General features: G+C 39.0%; 1 protein-coding gene across 1 annotated transcript in view; it reads left to right on the top strand.

The window, feature by feature from the left end:
• The first annotated feature begins 519 nt into the window (after positions 1–519).
• The window catches only part of ST8SIA4 (ST8 alpha-N-acetyl-neuraminide alpha-2,8-sialyltransferase 4), a 45,616-nt gene continuing 29,135 nt past the window's right edge, over positions 520–17,000 (top strand). Inside the window, exons 1-3 of the mRNA XM_039705694.1 lie at positions 520–1,009; positions 5,412–5,543; positions 15,906–16,163. Coding sequence (XP_039561628.1) covers positions 897–1,009; positions 5,412–5,543; positions 15,906–16,163 — 503 coding nt within the window. The 5' untranslated portion in view covers positions 520–896. The remainder of the gene's footprint in view (positions 1,010–5,411; positions 5,544–15,905; positions 16,164–17,000) is intronic.

The raw sequence follows: 17,000 nt of genomic DNA, 5'->3' as shown, positions 1-17,000 counted from the left end.
ACATGGGCGGTGGATTTGGCCGGACTCCAGCACTCCAGGCGGGTCTGTGCGGGGGCCACGTCGCTTCCCTTCCACACTCCCACCTTCTCCTGCGGCTTTGGGACACCAAGACCGGGGAAAATCTCCAATGCCTTGTTCAAGCCACAATCAACCACAGCAGGAGCGAGAGGGAAAAAAAAAAAAACAACAAAAAAAACAAATTACCAGAACTCCCCATCCTTCTCTGAAGTGTGTTCCTTTTCTGCGGCACAGCATTGGCAGTCCTTCACTCTCACTTTCAGACGTCCAGCTGGCGACACGGGCACAACTGACGTGACCCAGACGAGGAGTGCACACCCCCCACGCCCCAAACCCGGCAGAGCTCCCGGCAGGGTCCCCCACCCTCCTCTCGCCCCGCCAGCACCGCCCGCGTCCTTCCGCTCTCCCCCGCCCACGCCAAGGCCCCACCTGCTCTGCCCGCATTGGCCACGCTTTGCCCGCCCCCATCTCCGCCCCGGCGAGGGCGGCAGTGGTCCGTACCTTTGGCTGAGCGGCTCCGCAAGGGATCTGGACGCAGAGGAGAGCCGCGGAGCGCTCCCTGTTTGGGCCCTGGTCACCTAACGCTCAGCGACGCCGCGGACTCCTCTCCGGGGCCGAGGGGAGCGGGTCACCGCTTGCAAGCCCAGCTGTCTGGGAGGGCGAAAGAGAGACAAAGTAAACGCCAAAGAACCTCCAGCCTCTGTTCCTGCCTGGTTTTATTTTATCTTCTGTAATTATTTCGGAAAAAAACAAAAAAACAAAAAACCAAAAAAATACATCGCCGTGTTTTTAATAATTCGTGCTGCGTGTGCAGCTGTTCCAGCACACCCCTGATAAACAAAGGAAAAGGGGGAGGCGGCCCGCTTTTCGCAGAAGACATGCGTTCCGTCAGGAAGAGGTGGACTGTGTGCACCATAAGTCTTCTTCTCATCTTCTATAAGACGAAGGAAGTAACACGGACGGAGGAGCGGCAGGAGGCAGCTCTCGCCGGGTAACTGCGGGGCGCCGCGATGGGAGGGCGGTCCGAGGGGGCGGCTGGCCCTGTGGGTTGTCAGGTGCTCCGGCGCTACTCGGGCTGTGACCCGCAGCCTGCGATGCAAGCGCAGCTCGGCACTCTCGCTGGCGGACGCTATCGGTGGGCCCGGATGCCGCTGCGGGACGAGTGGCGAACGGGGCTTGCTGCCAGGGCTAGACGGCCGCAGGGTGGGTATGAGTGCTCGGGAAAGGATGGGAGCTGCCCTGCTTCTGAAGTTGCCTCTCAGCCCCTGGGAAGTTTCACCTGTCCGCGGTTGCCTCCAGAGGCCGGGACTGTGGTTGCTGGAGCGCATTGTGCCTCGGTTCCTTGCCTTTCGCAGGCAAGCGTGCTGGGATGCTGGTGAACGCCTACTTCCGTCTTTGATGTTTGCCTGGAAGCTTTCCTTAACTTGGCTTTTTCTTAAGGATTCTTTTTCTGAGGGAAGTGTGTGTCATCCCCCTTAGCTCTCGAGCTTCCCCCGCTGGAAAGTCTGGCCCCTTGCTGAGACCATCAGTTACATACTCTCCCTTTGCTGCCTGTGCTTGACTCAAAACGAAAGGCCGAGTGTTCCTTGCCATTTTTATCTTTGCACCTCAGCTTTCTCTTTATGTGAAGCCTGCATTCCTCATTTTTTTCCCAACTTGCAGCTGTTCTCTGAAGTTTTCAGCTAGCTGGGTTTTCAGCCAAGCTGGTTTTTCCATGGAGATGTATAAGATTTCGATTTCCCTGGAGCAATTCATAAATTTATTGGTCTTTCAATGTAATTGATAAAAGCTAAGTAGGAACTCACACTTTCTGTTTACTCGTGCATGTCGACTGTAGGTAGAATTCTTTCACAGCAGATTTTTGTCCTCTTATGTAAGCCCTTGCCTTAATTTAAGGAGGAGGCATGAGGGGATTGTAAGTACCCATACAGGCAGGCCTGGAGGAAGCTGAGGCAATTACAGGCTACTTGGCCTCCGGAGTTAAAGACAGGAAGCACGTCCCCCTTTCTCAGGCAGTCTGGTGAGGGAGGGGAACACAAGCAGCTGAGCACGGCTGGGCAGCTGTGGCCTTGGCATGTGCTGAGGGCAGGGGCTGTCCTCGCCTGTGTGCAATATTTGCTTCCTTTGTTTTTCAAGATTTTCACAACTTGCTGGTATCTCTTCCTCTTGTTAAGCCTGGGTGTATATCCGGTTTCTACCACAAAGCTACCTGTATTCTTAGGAGATGTACAGAAGTTTAAAATTTGAAGTTACAGCTGTGTAAAAACAGACGTGAAAATGAACATGTGAGGTAAAATTGTCATTGATATCCATGTTTCTTAGTATGTCCTCCTTCCTCTCAGACTAGAAGGAACTGGTGAAATTATTCAGAAATCAATGCATATAAGTTTGCAAAGAAAAAACTGCCTTCTGCTTACTGCACATTGTTTGACACAACTTAAAGTCTTACTAAAATGAACTGTTGTTTTAATATTAAATGGAAGAAAACAAGTGTGTTTAGTTATAAATACGTATGTTCCTAACAAACTTTTTAAAATACAGCTGCAATATACTTCTGACTAGTCATTTGTGATATCTCTATTTATTTATTAGGGAGACTTCTTGTACTGTATGGTACTACTCACTTCCATTGTTGAAATATTTTTTCTCTTCACAGTCTGTCATCCCATTCATTACTGTATGTAGTAGAAAAAGTAGCCTAAAAATGTATTGCTCATAACTGCTGCCCCTATTGATGTTACACTTACTTTTCTCCTGAATTAGGGGTTTGGGACGTTGGGTTATTTTTGACTGGTCGTATGGGCAAGCAAAGTCAGTTTTCCATGGGTTGTTTTACTTTCAGAAGTTATGAATGTACAAGGTGGCCCATTTTATGGTTATTAGCGGCACCAGACAGTTCAAAATGGACTGGCTATATACAGTTCCAAATAACATGAGAAACTCTAAACCAACTGTGCGCTTTCATAGAGAAATGAATAGGACAATTACTGTGAAGCGCACCCTAATTCAAATAGACAGTAATATCCCTTTAAAGGTTAAGCAAGTAATGAAACGTGCATGCTATGGACAGAGTAGTGTTGCTTAGGCAGTGTCATCTTCTATTGATATGGAATACACTTCAAGTCAGTTACTTTATTTAATGAACTATCTTCATGAGAAGAGAGTTTTGTTATATAGGTCTGATTGGTCACCAAGGCAAAGTAATCCAAAGTGATTAATACTGTCAGCTGTAAGTTGCTGCCACAGTTTGGCAGCTCTTTCAATTACATCAGAAAGGATTTGCAATGATTCCAGAAGATACAAAATAATCTGCATTTCTTTCACTTATTTACACAACGAAGAATTACCTGGAGAAAGTTTTGATTTTATGTATTAGTTTATTTAATATTGCTTTAAGTGAAAATTAATCTAATAAAAGAGAGAGGAGCATCTAAATGAGCACATTTGTATTCATAGTAATAACTTGAACACAAAGTGCCTAGGACCTTGTTTCATAAGAACATAATTTAACATTTTTTCGATGTACAATCTGTGTAACTCACTGCAGTTGTATATTGTGACTATGGAAATCAACCACATTTCAAGTGCTACGGTTTAAGTGTTGGAAATGCATTTTGTTACTAAGTTTTGTCACTTGTTTCACTGTTCAAGTGTGTACTAAATAATATTTAATCTAGAATAAACTAGAGGCATCTCCAATCCTTAGACTGAGAGCTTTACCTGGATGTAATTTGGTCATTTTCCTTTAGATGCATGCACTCAATGCATGTAGAAAATACCTACAGGAATATGTATGTAATTAATATTATTACAATGAATTTGGAAAAGTTTCAGAGAATAAAAAAAATTAATATAGCAAAAGGTATTATTGGATTCTGGCTAATGGATTTTGGGACTTCTGCAGCATCTTCCCATGCTTTCAAGTTATCAGGGTTTGGGTAATTTGCGTACAGGTCATGAACCTAAAGTTGTAGGTTTTTGGTAGATGGCAGCCTTACCTCTGCATCAGTGTGATGTCTGGCCTGCAGGGTGTTGACATGTAAGGGTGAGGGAGAAAGTAATGCAGGATGGTTTTGGTGAAGAGTGTGGTAATGGTTTGTTAGTTATAGGGGCTTTTGCAATGACAGCACATTTTAGAAATTACTACATATTACCAGTTTCGTTAATTTAGCTTAATTAATGTCTTGTTGCAGGTTAGCTTGGGTTTAGGCTGTTGTAAAATTTACTAAGTATTTTTGTAAATAATACTTATAATATTATTTACAATAATATTGCAAGTAATGTTGCTGTGTTTCTTACTAAGGGCACTGATACCATTGCTATCAAAGCTTACAGCCACAGAAAAACAAAAGTCAGCAATTCTGGAAAGCTTTCAATCTCATATCTTTACCATTTTGTTCATGGAAGGGCTGTGGTGAGATATTCTGTTTCCAAGTAAAGTTATTGTTATTGGCAATATTTCAGAGCATGTTTATTTAACAGACAAACAGATTTCTGTATGTTATTGTGCTGTGCACACCTGAGTTACAAGACTTTTTTTTGTGGTGGACTTTTACATCCAACAGCTTTGATATATTTGTGATTAACAGCCATGTTTGAACTGATCTGATCATTGCTCTGGCATCTAAAAGACTATGGATGATAATGGAAAAATGTGGAGATAAAAATGAGTTTTAGTCATAACACCTTAAATTATGCTTGTAGTGTTTGGACTTCTCTGTCCCATTTATATTATCCTGTTGGCTAATATCACTGCAACTTGTGCTAGCTCACCAGATGTTCAGTGGTAATCATCCAAAGCTTACTGTATTTATTTTTTAATGTTACCTTGCCAAAAAGTTACAATCATAAGATGGATGGACAGGATGATTGGAGTGTTTTTGATGTGTGTATGTAAAAGTTTAATGAAGTGTTAGTGAAATTTTGTATTTTGTATACCATTAAGCTCCAGAATTCCATACTTAAAAATCTTTAGCAGGAGGCCAAAGATATCTGTTAAACCAGTATTGCAGATTATGAACTGGGCAAAAGCTTGAAATGTAACGCTTGATTCTTAGTTTAGTACTAGAAATTTGGAATCTAGAAGTGCAGAATCTGCCTCACAATCATAATGGAGTTTTGTCCAGATTCACAATTTGGAGTTTATTGTAGTTCTTGTAATGTCTATTCCATTACTAATGTAAACAAATTTAAGCTCTTAATTGGCATATTCAGCTATTACAGATAGCTGTGTCATAGATTTTTTCTGTTATAGTTTATTTTCTTTAGAAAGTGAAGGGATAGTTGCTTATTTTTGTTGTGAATAAAAGGATATATTGCTGGTGCATGGGATATAAATGACTTAACTGGAGTTAACCTTGATGTTATTGTGTGTTTTCTATATTGCATTGCAGAGATGGTACACTGAGTTTGGGTAGATCAATGATCAATAGCTCCAATAAGATAATTCGAAAGGGTGGCTCCTCAATTTTCCAACATGCTGCAGAAGGTTGGAAAATCAATTCTTCTTTGGTAATGGAAATAAGGTGAGTTTCTTAAATAAAAAAGCAATTAATTTCACCTTGCCTATGATTATTTTCATTCATATTGCTTTATAATTCCTTTGGTCTATAAAACACTAATTTGATTTACATTTGCAGGTGGATGTTTTTAAACTGCATCTATTTAGGTTTCAGTGTTAAATGCAACTGCATGACATTGGGCTTCAAAGTAAAGTCATCCTTCATAAGAATTAATAAAATGTTTTCATCTGGCTGTGACTGTAACACCTGTGCAATCAATCTCTATTATTCATGTCTGTATTTGAGCTGGTTGTCTAGAATTCTTCCACAGTCAGTGGTGAGAAACTGCTTTTAGGACCTGATTTTCTCTTATTCTAAAAGTTTGATATAGAACAGGTGAAAGTATCCTAAGCATACCAGTTTTCCTCCCTTGACTACAGAGGAAGCTTAGGCAAACAGATGGGATGCAGGAGTCAATAGCTGGGCCATCAAGTGTTGTGAAACCACTTGAGACTGTGGCTGGTCCACATCACAGGGTCAGACCCTGACAATAGCTGTGACTTAAGCAGTTTCCTTTCTTGATGTCAGGCTAAAAAGAGCCTTAGGCTTATGCTGAGGGAGCAACCCAGTAGCAGAGTTGAACTCTTGTGTTATCGTTCTGATGTGGCTCTACAGTGGATCTCTGCACCTTGGGGCCACATAGAGTACCAAGATATCTCTGAGTGTGTGGTGTCATATCTTCCCCATATTCATCAGGAAGATGGCCCATGAGAGAGTCATATGGAGTGTAGATTGGCAGCGTGGAGATCTAGGAGTGTCGCATTATATGAAAAATGAGGGAAAGTAGCTATTTTTAACAACAATCACATAGCAGATTAGACCTGATTTCTGAATATTAAGATTTTGAATAGTAATGTGTTCTAATTAAAATGTGGTTTCTATGTGATTTCTCTTTCTACTTTAAATTTTTTTTTAATTTTTTTTTAATTAAAGGACAGTTTACAAACCCCTTAATCAGGCATTGTTTTCATGTATAAAAGCATGGCTTCTCTGAAGGAGAAATTTACGGATTTTTTTGATGACTGCTATTTCATGTCCTTAATTCTAAAGCATGCAGAAAATAAAGGTAGCTCAGAAAGGTATGTATCATAAGTTATGGGTCCAAAAGTTGGGAGAAAACAACTTTTCCTACTTGTGAAGTAAGCTGATTTGGAAATGATTGCATGATTATAAGTAGAGACAATTATTTTCAGTCATTTTACTGAAAATTTGAGTATCATTTAGAACCAATATGCTTTGCTGCTCAAGCCAAACAACAAGAAAAAATATTACAATAACCTTTTGGTTAAAATCGAGAGAGAAAATTAAGCTTGTGTTTTGACATTTTTCCACCTGTTCCAAATGCAGAATATATTATTCAGACAAAGAGGTGAACCAGAAGAGAATGCTTTAGTATTTTTTCATCCTGTTAATACATGTGTATCATTTCAATCTACTAGGTTAATGAGATTCAAAATAACTTTTTTCTTTATTGCTTCCAGAGAGGGAAATTTCTCTTATGTATTATATCACTATTGTGTACCTAAGAACCACTTTTATATGTGAGATTTTTTTTAAATATCGTGCAGGGAAGGGGGTCTTTTTTGTCTCATTAGTATAGTGAAGAAAACAGTGTGTCTTGTGCACTGGCTTAAGTACTAGAAGTAGAGGTTCCACCATAATACTTCCATGGTAAGATTTTCAGTACCATAGAGGGCAAAAAGCTGAGATTATTTGGAAGTCCACATAGTCAGTCGTATTTTTGGAGGAAATGGCTACCTCAATGAACTCTGGGGCAAGGAGTAGGTGTGAACCAGAAAATTATTTTAGATTAATGTGACTTAGGGCAAAAAGTTGACATGAACTCTACAAAAGGAGTGCTATCTGCCAGACATAATCTTTCCAGAAATCTTTGCTGACATGCATAGCACATTCAGTTATGGTTCTCAGTGGTGAGGGAGGGATATCCGGGAGGCTTTTCACTGAGGAAGCTACATGCAACTCCTTATGTCTTTCAGTCTGATGTTGACTAAATTATGTACATTCTCTCACTTTTTCAGGTGGTTTGCTATACACGTTCTTCCATGTCACAACAGTAAGAAGCATTTTAGCTGTAGTTTTACACTTACACACCTATCAGGACTAACTTAAAAGTGTCTGTCAAAGTCGTACAGCATTCTTGTGGTTTAACTAGCTGCTTAGCCCTCCATGATATGTTACATGCACTGTGTAGACTATGAAGATGATTCATTGTCTATAATCGCAGCTGTTAACATGAAGAGTGGTTGGTAGTCTTGTGGTGTGACCATAGGAAGTAACAGTAAGAGAGAAACAAAAAACAAGCTAATCCCTGTTCAGTAATATATAAAAATGTTATCATTTCTAAGTAGTGGAGAAATATTTTGTGAAGTCATTAGGGCATCATAAAAATATTTCATAGAACTTACAGTCACCCATAAATGACAGATGTTTTTGTATCTTACTTCAGCTTGCCACCCACATTAGCAATTTTCAAATGTAGAAAGTCTTTTTTTGCTATGTGCAAGGACTGTTGGTCAGTGATATGTCAAATCTCAATTGGCATCTAGAATATTATACTTTGCTATTGCTTTGTTGACTTTGTGGGCATCATCTCTGACCATTTTATTTTTGCTCAAGTTAGCAATGTGTCTATCAGCCTCAAAGGCCTTAGGAATTCTTGGCAAAGCCAGGCTCAGATAAAAGTCAATGAGTGGTAAATCTTCTTTATCAGGACCCCATTGAAGGATGGAAAGCTTCCAGTGGGTTTCTGGTGCTCTAGAACTTTGCAGCCAGACAAGGCAGTCTGTGGAGTGTAGCAGCCCTCTTGGGAAGGCAGGAGCCTTTTGGAGATACTAAGTAGGCTTAAGAAGAAAGAGCTAGACTTTCTGTGATTGAGATGAAAAGTTTCGTTATTAATAATTACCTGGGATGGTGTGAAATGTGTTGCCTTTACAATGACTGGTTTAGTGGGAGACTGATTTTTGCAACTGATGTTACGTTCTCGTTGCTGGCAACTTCTTTGAAGAAGAATTAATAATTCCTGTGACAAAGGGAAGAAGACTGCTTTCCTAGCTCCCTTTTCTATCTGAGTTACTTCAGTCATGAAGAGGAGTCCACCATCTGCTAAGGTTTTATGTCTTATGTCCTTTCTACTCTCTGTGGCAATGTGAAGGTTTTCTTTATAGAAATAAGGAGACTTCATTTGTAATGAAAGCTATAGTTTTAGAAAGTAGGGATGTGGCAGAGATGGTACTAACCTGTTTGGGAAAGTCTTCCACACAGGGCTGACAACAGCACATCTGTGACCTGTGTGAAATGAACTACAGTTTGATGTCTGTGACTTTTTTCTACTTACTTTTAAATAAATTTGGGAATTTATGCTGAAAGGAGCAGAAGAAGATTATTAATTGCAGGAAGGCTAATTTTTTATAAGTACATTGGGGATGTATTTATCTCTGCATTGTAATAGAGACTATTTCCTCAGAAAAGTGTGAGGATTTGTAAGATGTCAGCAGCATTTAAAAAAAAAGCATCTTCCTCCTTCAAAAGGTTCAGATTATTATCAATTTTTGTCTTACAAGTTAGTGTGAAACAGCTGTGACAAGTCCCCAAAGTGCAAGTAGTAAATACAGAATCAGCAAAGGAGCACTACAATTACTAAGCAGTAAATATGGAACCAGCAATGGAGCCCTATAATTGCTCTGAAGCTTTTGGAGCAATGTTCTGAAGCCTTTTGCAGTGTTTCTTTCTGGTTGTTTTTTGTGTCAAAGACATGGAGTCCAGGGTTCTCTGGTCTGGATTCGTCATAATAAACCTCAGGAGATTTTTGCTTGCCAATCTGTGTTACTCTACCTTGCTTATCTTCTTCAAAAGCTTGTATATGGATGACCTTTCTGTGATAAGCAGTAGTTGAGTCATGGTGTGTTTAAAATCCCTCTTCCTTTTCCATGTCTACTCTTGTATTACAGCATTTCTGTTTGTGTGGCCTCCATCATCTTGGAATTCCTAGAAGCTCTTCCAGGGTTATTTGCAGCTAGGTATGTTTTTAACAAATGCAAATTAGTTAGTTGATCTAGATGATTTTTCAAGTCCTCTTCCAACACAAACTATCCTGTTTCTGAAGGCTTCTTTCCTGGAAGAGCTTTTCTTGAAACATCCTTTTAGACTAAAGTAAAACCTAGCACAGGTGAAAATAGCTGTGGTCCCCACTGTCTCCTCAAGAAACTAACAGGAGGTGGAACTCTAGTCATGTACAAGAGCAAGCTGTGACCTTCTGTTACCATAGAGTTTGTTCTTTCATGTTGTTTTTAATTAAAATTAATTTAGCTGGCAAAAATCATGTTTTATGTAGGCTGTGATTCCTGGTGATTCTAAAGGCGGAAAGCCACCTTCTGCTTTCCAGCTGCAGAATGCAAAGCAGAGTCAGGACTTGATAGGGTTGGAAAGTTGAGTTGTTTATGAAGGCCTGTCAGAGAGTGTTTGCAGGAGATCAAGGGGAGGGACTAGAAATCTACAGCATAAAAGTTTAAAAAAAAAAGTTAAGTGGTTTCTTATCCCCAGGTAAATGAGGGATATTGCTAAGAATAAGGTGTAGTCCTAAGCAAGGCATAAGGAGCAAGAGCAGCCTCAGCTGCTGTGGAAACGATCTGAGGAATACTATGCTTCCATAAGTAAGGCCAGAAAAGCACTGACTGAGATGCATGGGGAGGTTGTTAAGTACCCACCACATGGGATTATTAGGAGCGTATTAGATAAACATGGGCTGGGGGACATGTAGATAAAGGCACATCTTCAGTGGGCACAGAGAGGGTCAAGTCCATCTCTGTTCCATAATGTCATTGCTGGTGGACCCTCTTGGGCACTTAGGATGCACTCCAGAGGCTTCTCCTTACGTCTGAGGGTCTACTCAAGTCCAGCAGCAATGATTTGTGGCACTGCCTTCCTCTAGAAAAATGATTTTTCCCAGAAAAAGCATTCACTCACTGTCATATTTCAGTTTTCTTAAGAATGTCTAAAAATATACATGGTTTTGTAATCTTAAAATTCAAATCGTCTAGTGGTCTATTTCATTCATTCACACACTTCTGAGGCACATGAACAGTTTGAGATTGTATAATAGTTTTGTGGTACAAAGACCACAGTACAAAATAAAACTAGAAAAATGCATCATGAGAAAAATCTCACCATGGTGCCCCAGAGCGGTACATAGTCTTAATTTGGAAAGCTGTTCAGAGGTATTACTGTTGCATGAACTCATCAGACAGCCCAGAGTTTCAGTTGGTACTTAAATATTATGGAGATCTGTTTCTGCTTATCAAAGAAAAACCATAGTCAGTCACAGATTATGACACTGTGGCTTTTTGAGTCATGCAGACATGTTCCAAGCTGCTTGGTTACAATTAAGGGTGAGTCACGTCAGTCTCACCTGCCCACAAAACAGCTCAGGTCACACCCCCACAGTTTTTTTTGTTGTAAAAAAACTTGAGAACCACCTCAAATGAAACTGTTTGTTTACACAGTTTAGCTTAAGGCTGCAGAATGCTGTTTCTTCAAGGTTTGCTAAAAATAGTGCTCTTTTTTCCCTTGCAGTTTAGCTTACTTTTGAATTTAATATGCAGCTTGAAGTGGATTAACATTTACTTGTCATTATTTTGTCATGTCTGTTTAATCAGAATAACCTTGTTGTGCTATTTTTCGTACTCTTTGTGGGACAGAACAGAGGTTTAAACAAGTTGTTATTACTAATCGGCCTCAAGATTGACTAAGACACTCATGTATGTATTTGTTCCTCAGTATTTTCTTTATCCTTATCACTTATGTGAATTATCAGAAGTACTGTTATCACCGTAGTGTCAGTGAGTCAGTAGCACAGAGGAACTTAAAACAGTAGCATAGACTCTGCATTATTTATCGTATTACTTTCAGTATTAGAATATACCTGGATGCAGTCAGATGAATCAATAAAAAATATTGTAATGTTAACATTATTGCATATCTCTTATATAAGGATTCCACTCCATACTGCAATACCTGTGTGCACATTTAACTAAATACGCTAATGACAGCTTCAGATAAGAAAACATTTTTAAATATGTGAAGATACTAAGATGATAGACTTCTGACCATCTCAGCATTTTACTGAAAAATAAATTTCATAGACATTTTGGAAATTTCAGCTGTGTTAAGTGAGGAGTTGGTTATCTGATTCTAATTCAGGCCCACATGAAATTTTCTGGAGGGCTTCTATAAGCATATAGATAAATGAATTTTGAATGTAAGCAACCAAATGAATAATGAAAGCCGATGTGCTTTTAAACTTTTTTGACACTATTCACATAATTTCACTGCCTTCCTCTTACTTTTAAAAATAATACAGAAGATACTGTGTTCATGCACAAATGTTGCTACTCTTTTGCTAACATGGACAGTTTTAGGCCAGTTTTTTTTGGATAACAGGGACGGTCTGTGATCATGTGACTTTTTGTAGTTGTAAATCTAGTTTCTGTGCAGTGCACATAATTTTTTTAGGTTTTGAGACTCATCAGTGGTCATCCCTTCTCAAGTCAAAGTTCATGTGAAATGAGTTTCCTCGTAGCTTGGCTGATGATGTTAGTAGCTTTTGATGGATTGATTTTATCCTTTACAGCCCTATGTGATGAATAATTGCAGTAAATTTTAATGCTTCTAGATTGGGTGATTCTTTCTTTCTTGTTCTCTTTTGTTTTGTATCAGTTAATCTATCAGATCAACTTGCAGAGTTGCCCATGAAGTTGAGCTATCAAACCCAAGGAGATTTAAAGTCCATTCAGTTTAAAGGCTAAATTTAAGTCTTCATCTTCCTTTTGTAGAAATATTTTGCCTGGCCTTACCAAAGGGTAAAATAAGGATTTTAAGATTGTCTGTCCTGCTTTATTATTCTGAGTCTCTCATATGCCTCAGCATAAGTTGCCTTTGCTCTGAGGTTGCTTGCTTCGTATGTGACAGCTGTAACAGATAGCTCAACACATTCCAGATATTCTTTCCTTTTTCCTTTTTTTTTTTTTTTGGCCAAGTTTATGAAATGAGAGGAATTACTTTAAAACAATTTTTATTATGTTTCATTTTGCCTATGACTTTTAAGATCTGTTCCATGGTGAGTGTTTAGTGTTGTTGGTTGCAAGATTCAGACATACTCTTCTTTCTTGAGGCAGCAACACAAGAGCTGACTAGTGAGCATGGGTGTTTCTATAGTCCATCCCTTTTAATTTGTGGGGTATTGTTTCACCTTTATGGCTGTGACTAAGTGTTGCAACTGCTAGAATAACATTTCTAGTTTTGTTTTCCTGTATGGTTGTGCTCTATGGAAGTTCTTCTTAATATGTAAAAGCTTAATATGTAAAAACCATTCTTTTAGTCAACAAAATATCAATTTTGTGTTAAATTCCACTTTACCTACTGACAACAGTGAAAATTATTAAGTTATTGTTTTTCTTCTTTTCTTGGTAGACTTGCAGAGGCAAAAGTTGCTAGTAGATTTATTATGTACTAAACACCCTGCCCCAGCTCAGCATTCCCTGTTTGTTCCATAAGAGTGTTGTACTTGGTTCAGATGTGATCTTTCTTCACAAACATACCTGCTTCACAGATGGACACAAGCTTGTAAAGCTTTACTCACAATCCACGACAGGAAGGCAGGAGCTTCTCTTGAAATGGAAAAAGTAAACCCTCTCCCTCTGAATTATTACAATTTTGAAATGATGGGGTTCTTTGGTAAAGATATGGGTGTAGGAATAACAGGTTTTTTATTAGCAAAAATAAAAATTCAGTAATATAAAACATCAGTGACAGAGTCAAAATACAACCTGACACCCTATTGGTAGCAGTCTGATTAAATGGTGGTGGCTGCAGTCCTCCTGGAGTGGCAGATGTATTTCTGTTGAAACAATGACTCTGTAGAAAGGGTGTAGGTTTTCTCTGAGGGTGCAGTGGTGTTGCAGATGGGCCTGGTCTTTTTCTGAGAATCTAGAGGGAAGAGGCTTATTTTCTGGGATTCTGGTGGGAAAAGGCTGCCTGTAGTGTTCTAAATTTTAGATTACATCCAGGGAGGAATGCTTGGCTCCTCCCCCTGGGTGGAGCATCTCACAATGGGTTGATGTAATTTTATCAGTCATGTTGTGAGACTCAATGGTCCATTAACAGAAGATATCTCCCCAGAGGGAGAACTGGTTGTGGAAGAGATAAAGAAAACTCCCACCTGGTTTTAACAGATGGCAATAGAAAACACATCTCCGGCCCTATTTTGCATTTGCAACCTAAGACAGCTCACTTGCAATCCTGAGCCATCAGTGGCTCCTTCATCTCTGGCCTAGGGATTTTTTCAGCTTTTTGTGTCAAGGGTGTACTGAAAACTGCTCTACACTGCCAGTTTAGGTGTCAATCATTGTATACATTAGTCGTTGCGCTGCAGTCATTAAGTATCTCTTTTGAATCTACGTATTGAATATATGCCAATTTTTGGACCCTGGTCTCCAGCTGTTGTGGGCAGATGGAAGCTTTGGACAGAGTGTATTAGAGAATCCCTCCCACTGAGTTACAAGGTACAGAACTTGTTTTCTAAACCCCTTGCATGTTAAACCCCTTTTCAGAGAGGAGTCAAGGTATGGTTTGATCTAATCTTCACCTCAGACTTGGTCAGCAGTTTATGTTTAAAGGACTGTGCACATGCAATTGAATCTTTATGCAATTTTGTCCACAAGATGGACAAAAGGGATGCCAAGGGATGGCAAACCAAATATACTTAAGTTATTAAAGTAAATTATTTATTGATGATATTAATGATAACAATTAGACTAAAAGAGCATTTTTATTTAATACATGGTACCGTTATAACTTCCAGTATAGTGCACTGTTTACTGAAGCCATATTGAAGAAACAATATTAAAGCTAGCAAAATAATTGAGAAGAAATTGATAGTACTTACCCATACCAGTGACCATGGGCAAGTCTCTTCTACTCAGCCTTAAGGAGTAACCTGGAAGGAAGGAAGCTACACACACACTCCATCGAAGAAGGAGTGTGTCAGAATTCTCTGCCATTAAAAAGAAGGCCTCGACTTTTGTGCTATAAAGTGATTGACAGTCAGATGTATCAGATCAACTCAGCAGCTTTACTTAAATTATCAGTACTGTCACTTGTTGGTTCCATTATAAGGAGCTCTGTCTGCTGTATCCTCACCAGTATCAGTTTCTGATGGGAAAGACTGTTCTTCACAGAATAGAGTGTTTAACTTTGGGATTGATGAGTCAGGCTGGTCTTATTCTTCAACATTCTTCAGCATTCTTCAACACCAAAAGCAGGGTGAACCCCTCTTCTCCATCAGCACTGATAACTTTTGCAAATAGATGCAAGTTTGAGCTGCTTTACCTCCACTTGGGGAGAGCATCCTGATGTCCCCGTAAGCAGATACCATGACTTCATTTTCAGCTGACATAATTATTTGTCAGTTATTTGCTGGGGGCTGTGAGTATACAACTTTTCATCTGCTGTAGTTCACTTGATACATGGTAGTTTATTAAACCCTCATATTTGGTCATGTGTGTCTTAACCTGTGTAATGGTTGAAACAATTTTTGCTGAAAAGATGATCAATGTTTCGAAGTGTTGATGAGTTTGTAAGAGATTGAGTTCAGCTAACAGTTTGACTGGACCCTGAGCTTCAGTAGTTTAATTTGCAGCTTATGTTTTAAGCTGATTTTGTTCAAATTGGTACAAAAGACTCGGTGTGTTCTCATATCAATCAACTAGGATAGCTTTAGTTAAACTTCGGTTAATTAGGAGGAAGTTTATGCTAAACTGTATATATTTCTCTTATGTGAAATAAGAATCTACAAGAAAACATGGTCATTCCTGAGCCAAGCTGATTTGCAAGACATAACATTTCCTGATCACAAATGTTTAATGTATTTAAGTTTGTTTTTATGAAAACAAACTGCCACAGTTCTTTTTAAAAAGTCTTAATTCCAAAATTTTGTGAAGATAGTCAAGCACAATATGCCTTCAAATTTTCAGTTGTCTTTCCTTTGTCTCTCTGTCTTTGTGTGTAGAAGTCATGAAGCTTTAGTTCTGTAGTATTTTTCTGTTACATTGTAACCACACTGTTAACTCCATCCTAAAAACTTTGCCCTAACTCCATCCTAGAGCATCGAAAATTACCCTAGCAGGACTGATGCTGTCTGCCCTCTGCTTTATGTTGTGTGGCTTGTGCAGTCTGTATTGCTGCTAGATAAAACTCAACTCCATTTGAGCAGGGAGTGTTGGGTTTCGTCTTTGCATTTTTCTGTCAATGCAGGAAGAACATACTTCAGTTCTTGGATGCTGAAAGAGATGTCTCAGTGGTCAAAAGCAGCTTCAAGCCTGGAGATGTAATTCATTATGTACTGGACAGACGTCGCACTCTAAACATTTCTCAGGATTTGCACAGCCTTCTTCCTGAAGTGTCCCCAATGAAAAATCGCCGATTTAAAACTTGTGCAGTTGTTGGGAATTCTGGCGTCCTGCTGAAGAGTGGTTGTGGAAAAGAGATTGACAGCCATGACTTTGTAATAAGGTAAGTTTTTAACTGCTGTTGAAGATGTAGGCTACTATGTTTCTTGCAGAAAAGCTGGGAGAAATGTTTTAATCTGAGGTACATATTACAGGCATTATATTACAGAAATTAATCTGAAACAGTATCTACCAACATGTGATTCCCCCAATTTAAATTCATGCCTATGTTATTGATAAGAAGATTATTGTGAAAATAAAACAAGGGAGAGTGGTTTGCATGACTTAATTTTGCTTTTTGCTATGCTTATTCCAGACAAAATTATTCTTATAGAGGTGTTGGTAGAGGAAATGCAAAATGGTTTCTCTTTTAAGAATATTATTTTTTAGCTTTTGGTCAGCACAAGTGGTCTTTTGTAACTTACTACATTACCTTTGTGTAACATATAGTAAAATTTCAGTGTGGTATATTGATGTTAAACCAGGATTCTACTGAGGTAGTTGGAAGTCACCCTAATATATTCCTTCATGTTGGTTTAAGAATCTATTCTTGCAGTTAGGGGGAAAATTATATGTTTTACTTTTTATTAATTCTTCAAACACACACAATAGTAGGCCTTTGGATTTCATGTATCATGTCAAAGCTCATTTGACATCTTGACATTATGTGGAAAATGCTGAGAAAGAGATGAGTACTTCTGCTTTTGAAGCAGAAGTTTCAATTTATTTGGTTGGAGAAGAGTGAAAGGGCAGAAAACAGGAGGGTTGTGACAGAAAGCAATATAGAAATAATAGTCATTGTGAGTTATTTGCTTTTTTTTCATCTTAAAGAATGATGGGGACAATAAATAGTAAAAGGAAAGTGAAAAGAAAAATAACAGTTTCACAGTACATAAATATA

Source organism: Passer montanus, unplaced genomic scaffold, assembly GCF_014805655.1.
Source record: "Passer montanus isolate IOZ18808 unplaced genomic scaffold, ASM1480565v1 scaffold182, whole genome shotgun sequence".
NCBI lineage: Eukaryota > Metazoa > Chordata > Aves > Passeriformes > Passeridae > Passer > Passer montanus.
This window is presented reverse-complemented; position numbering and strand designations above follow the sequence as displayed.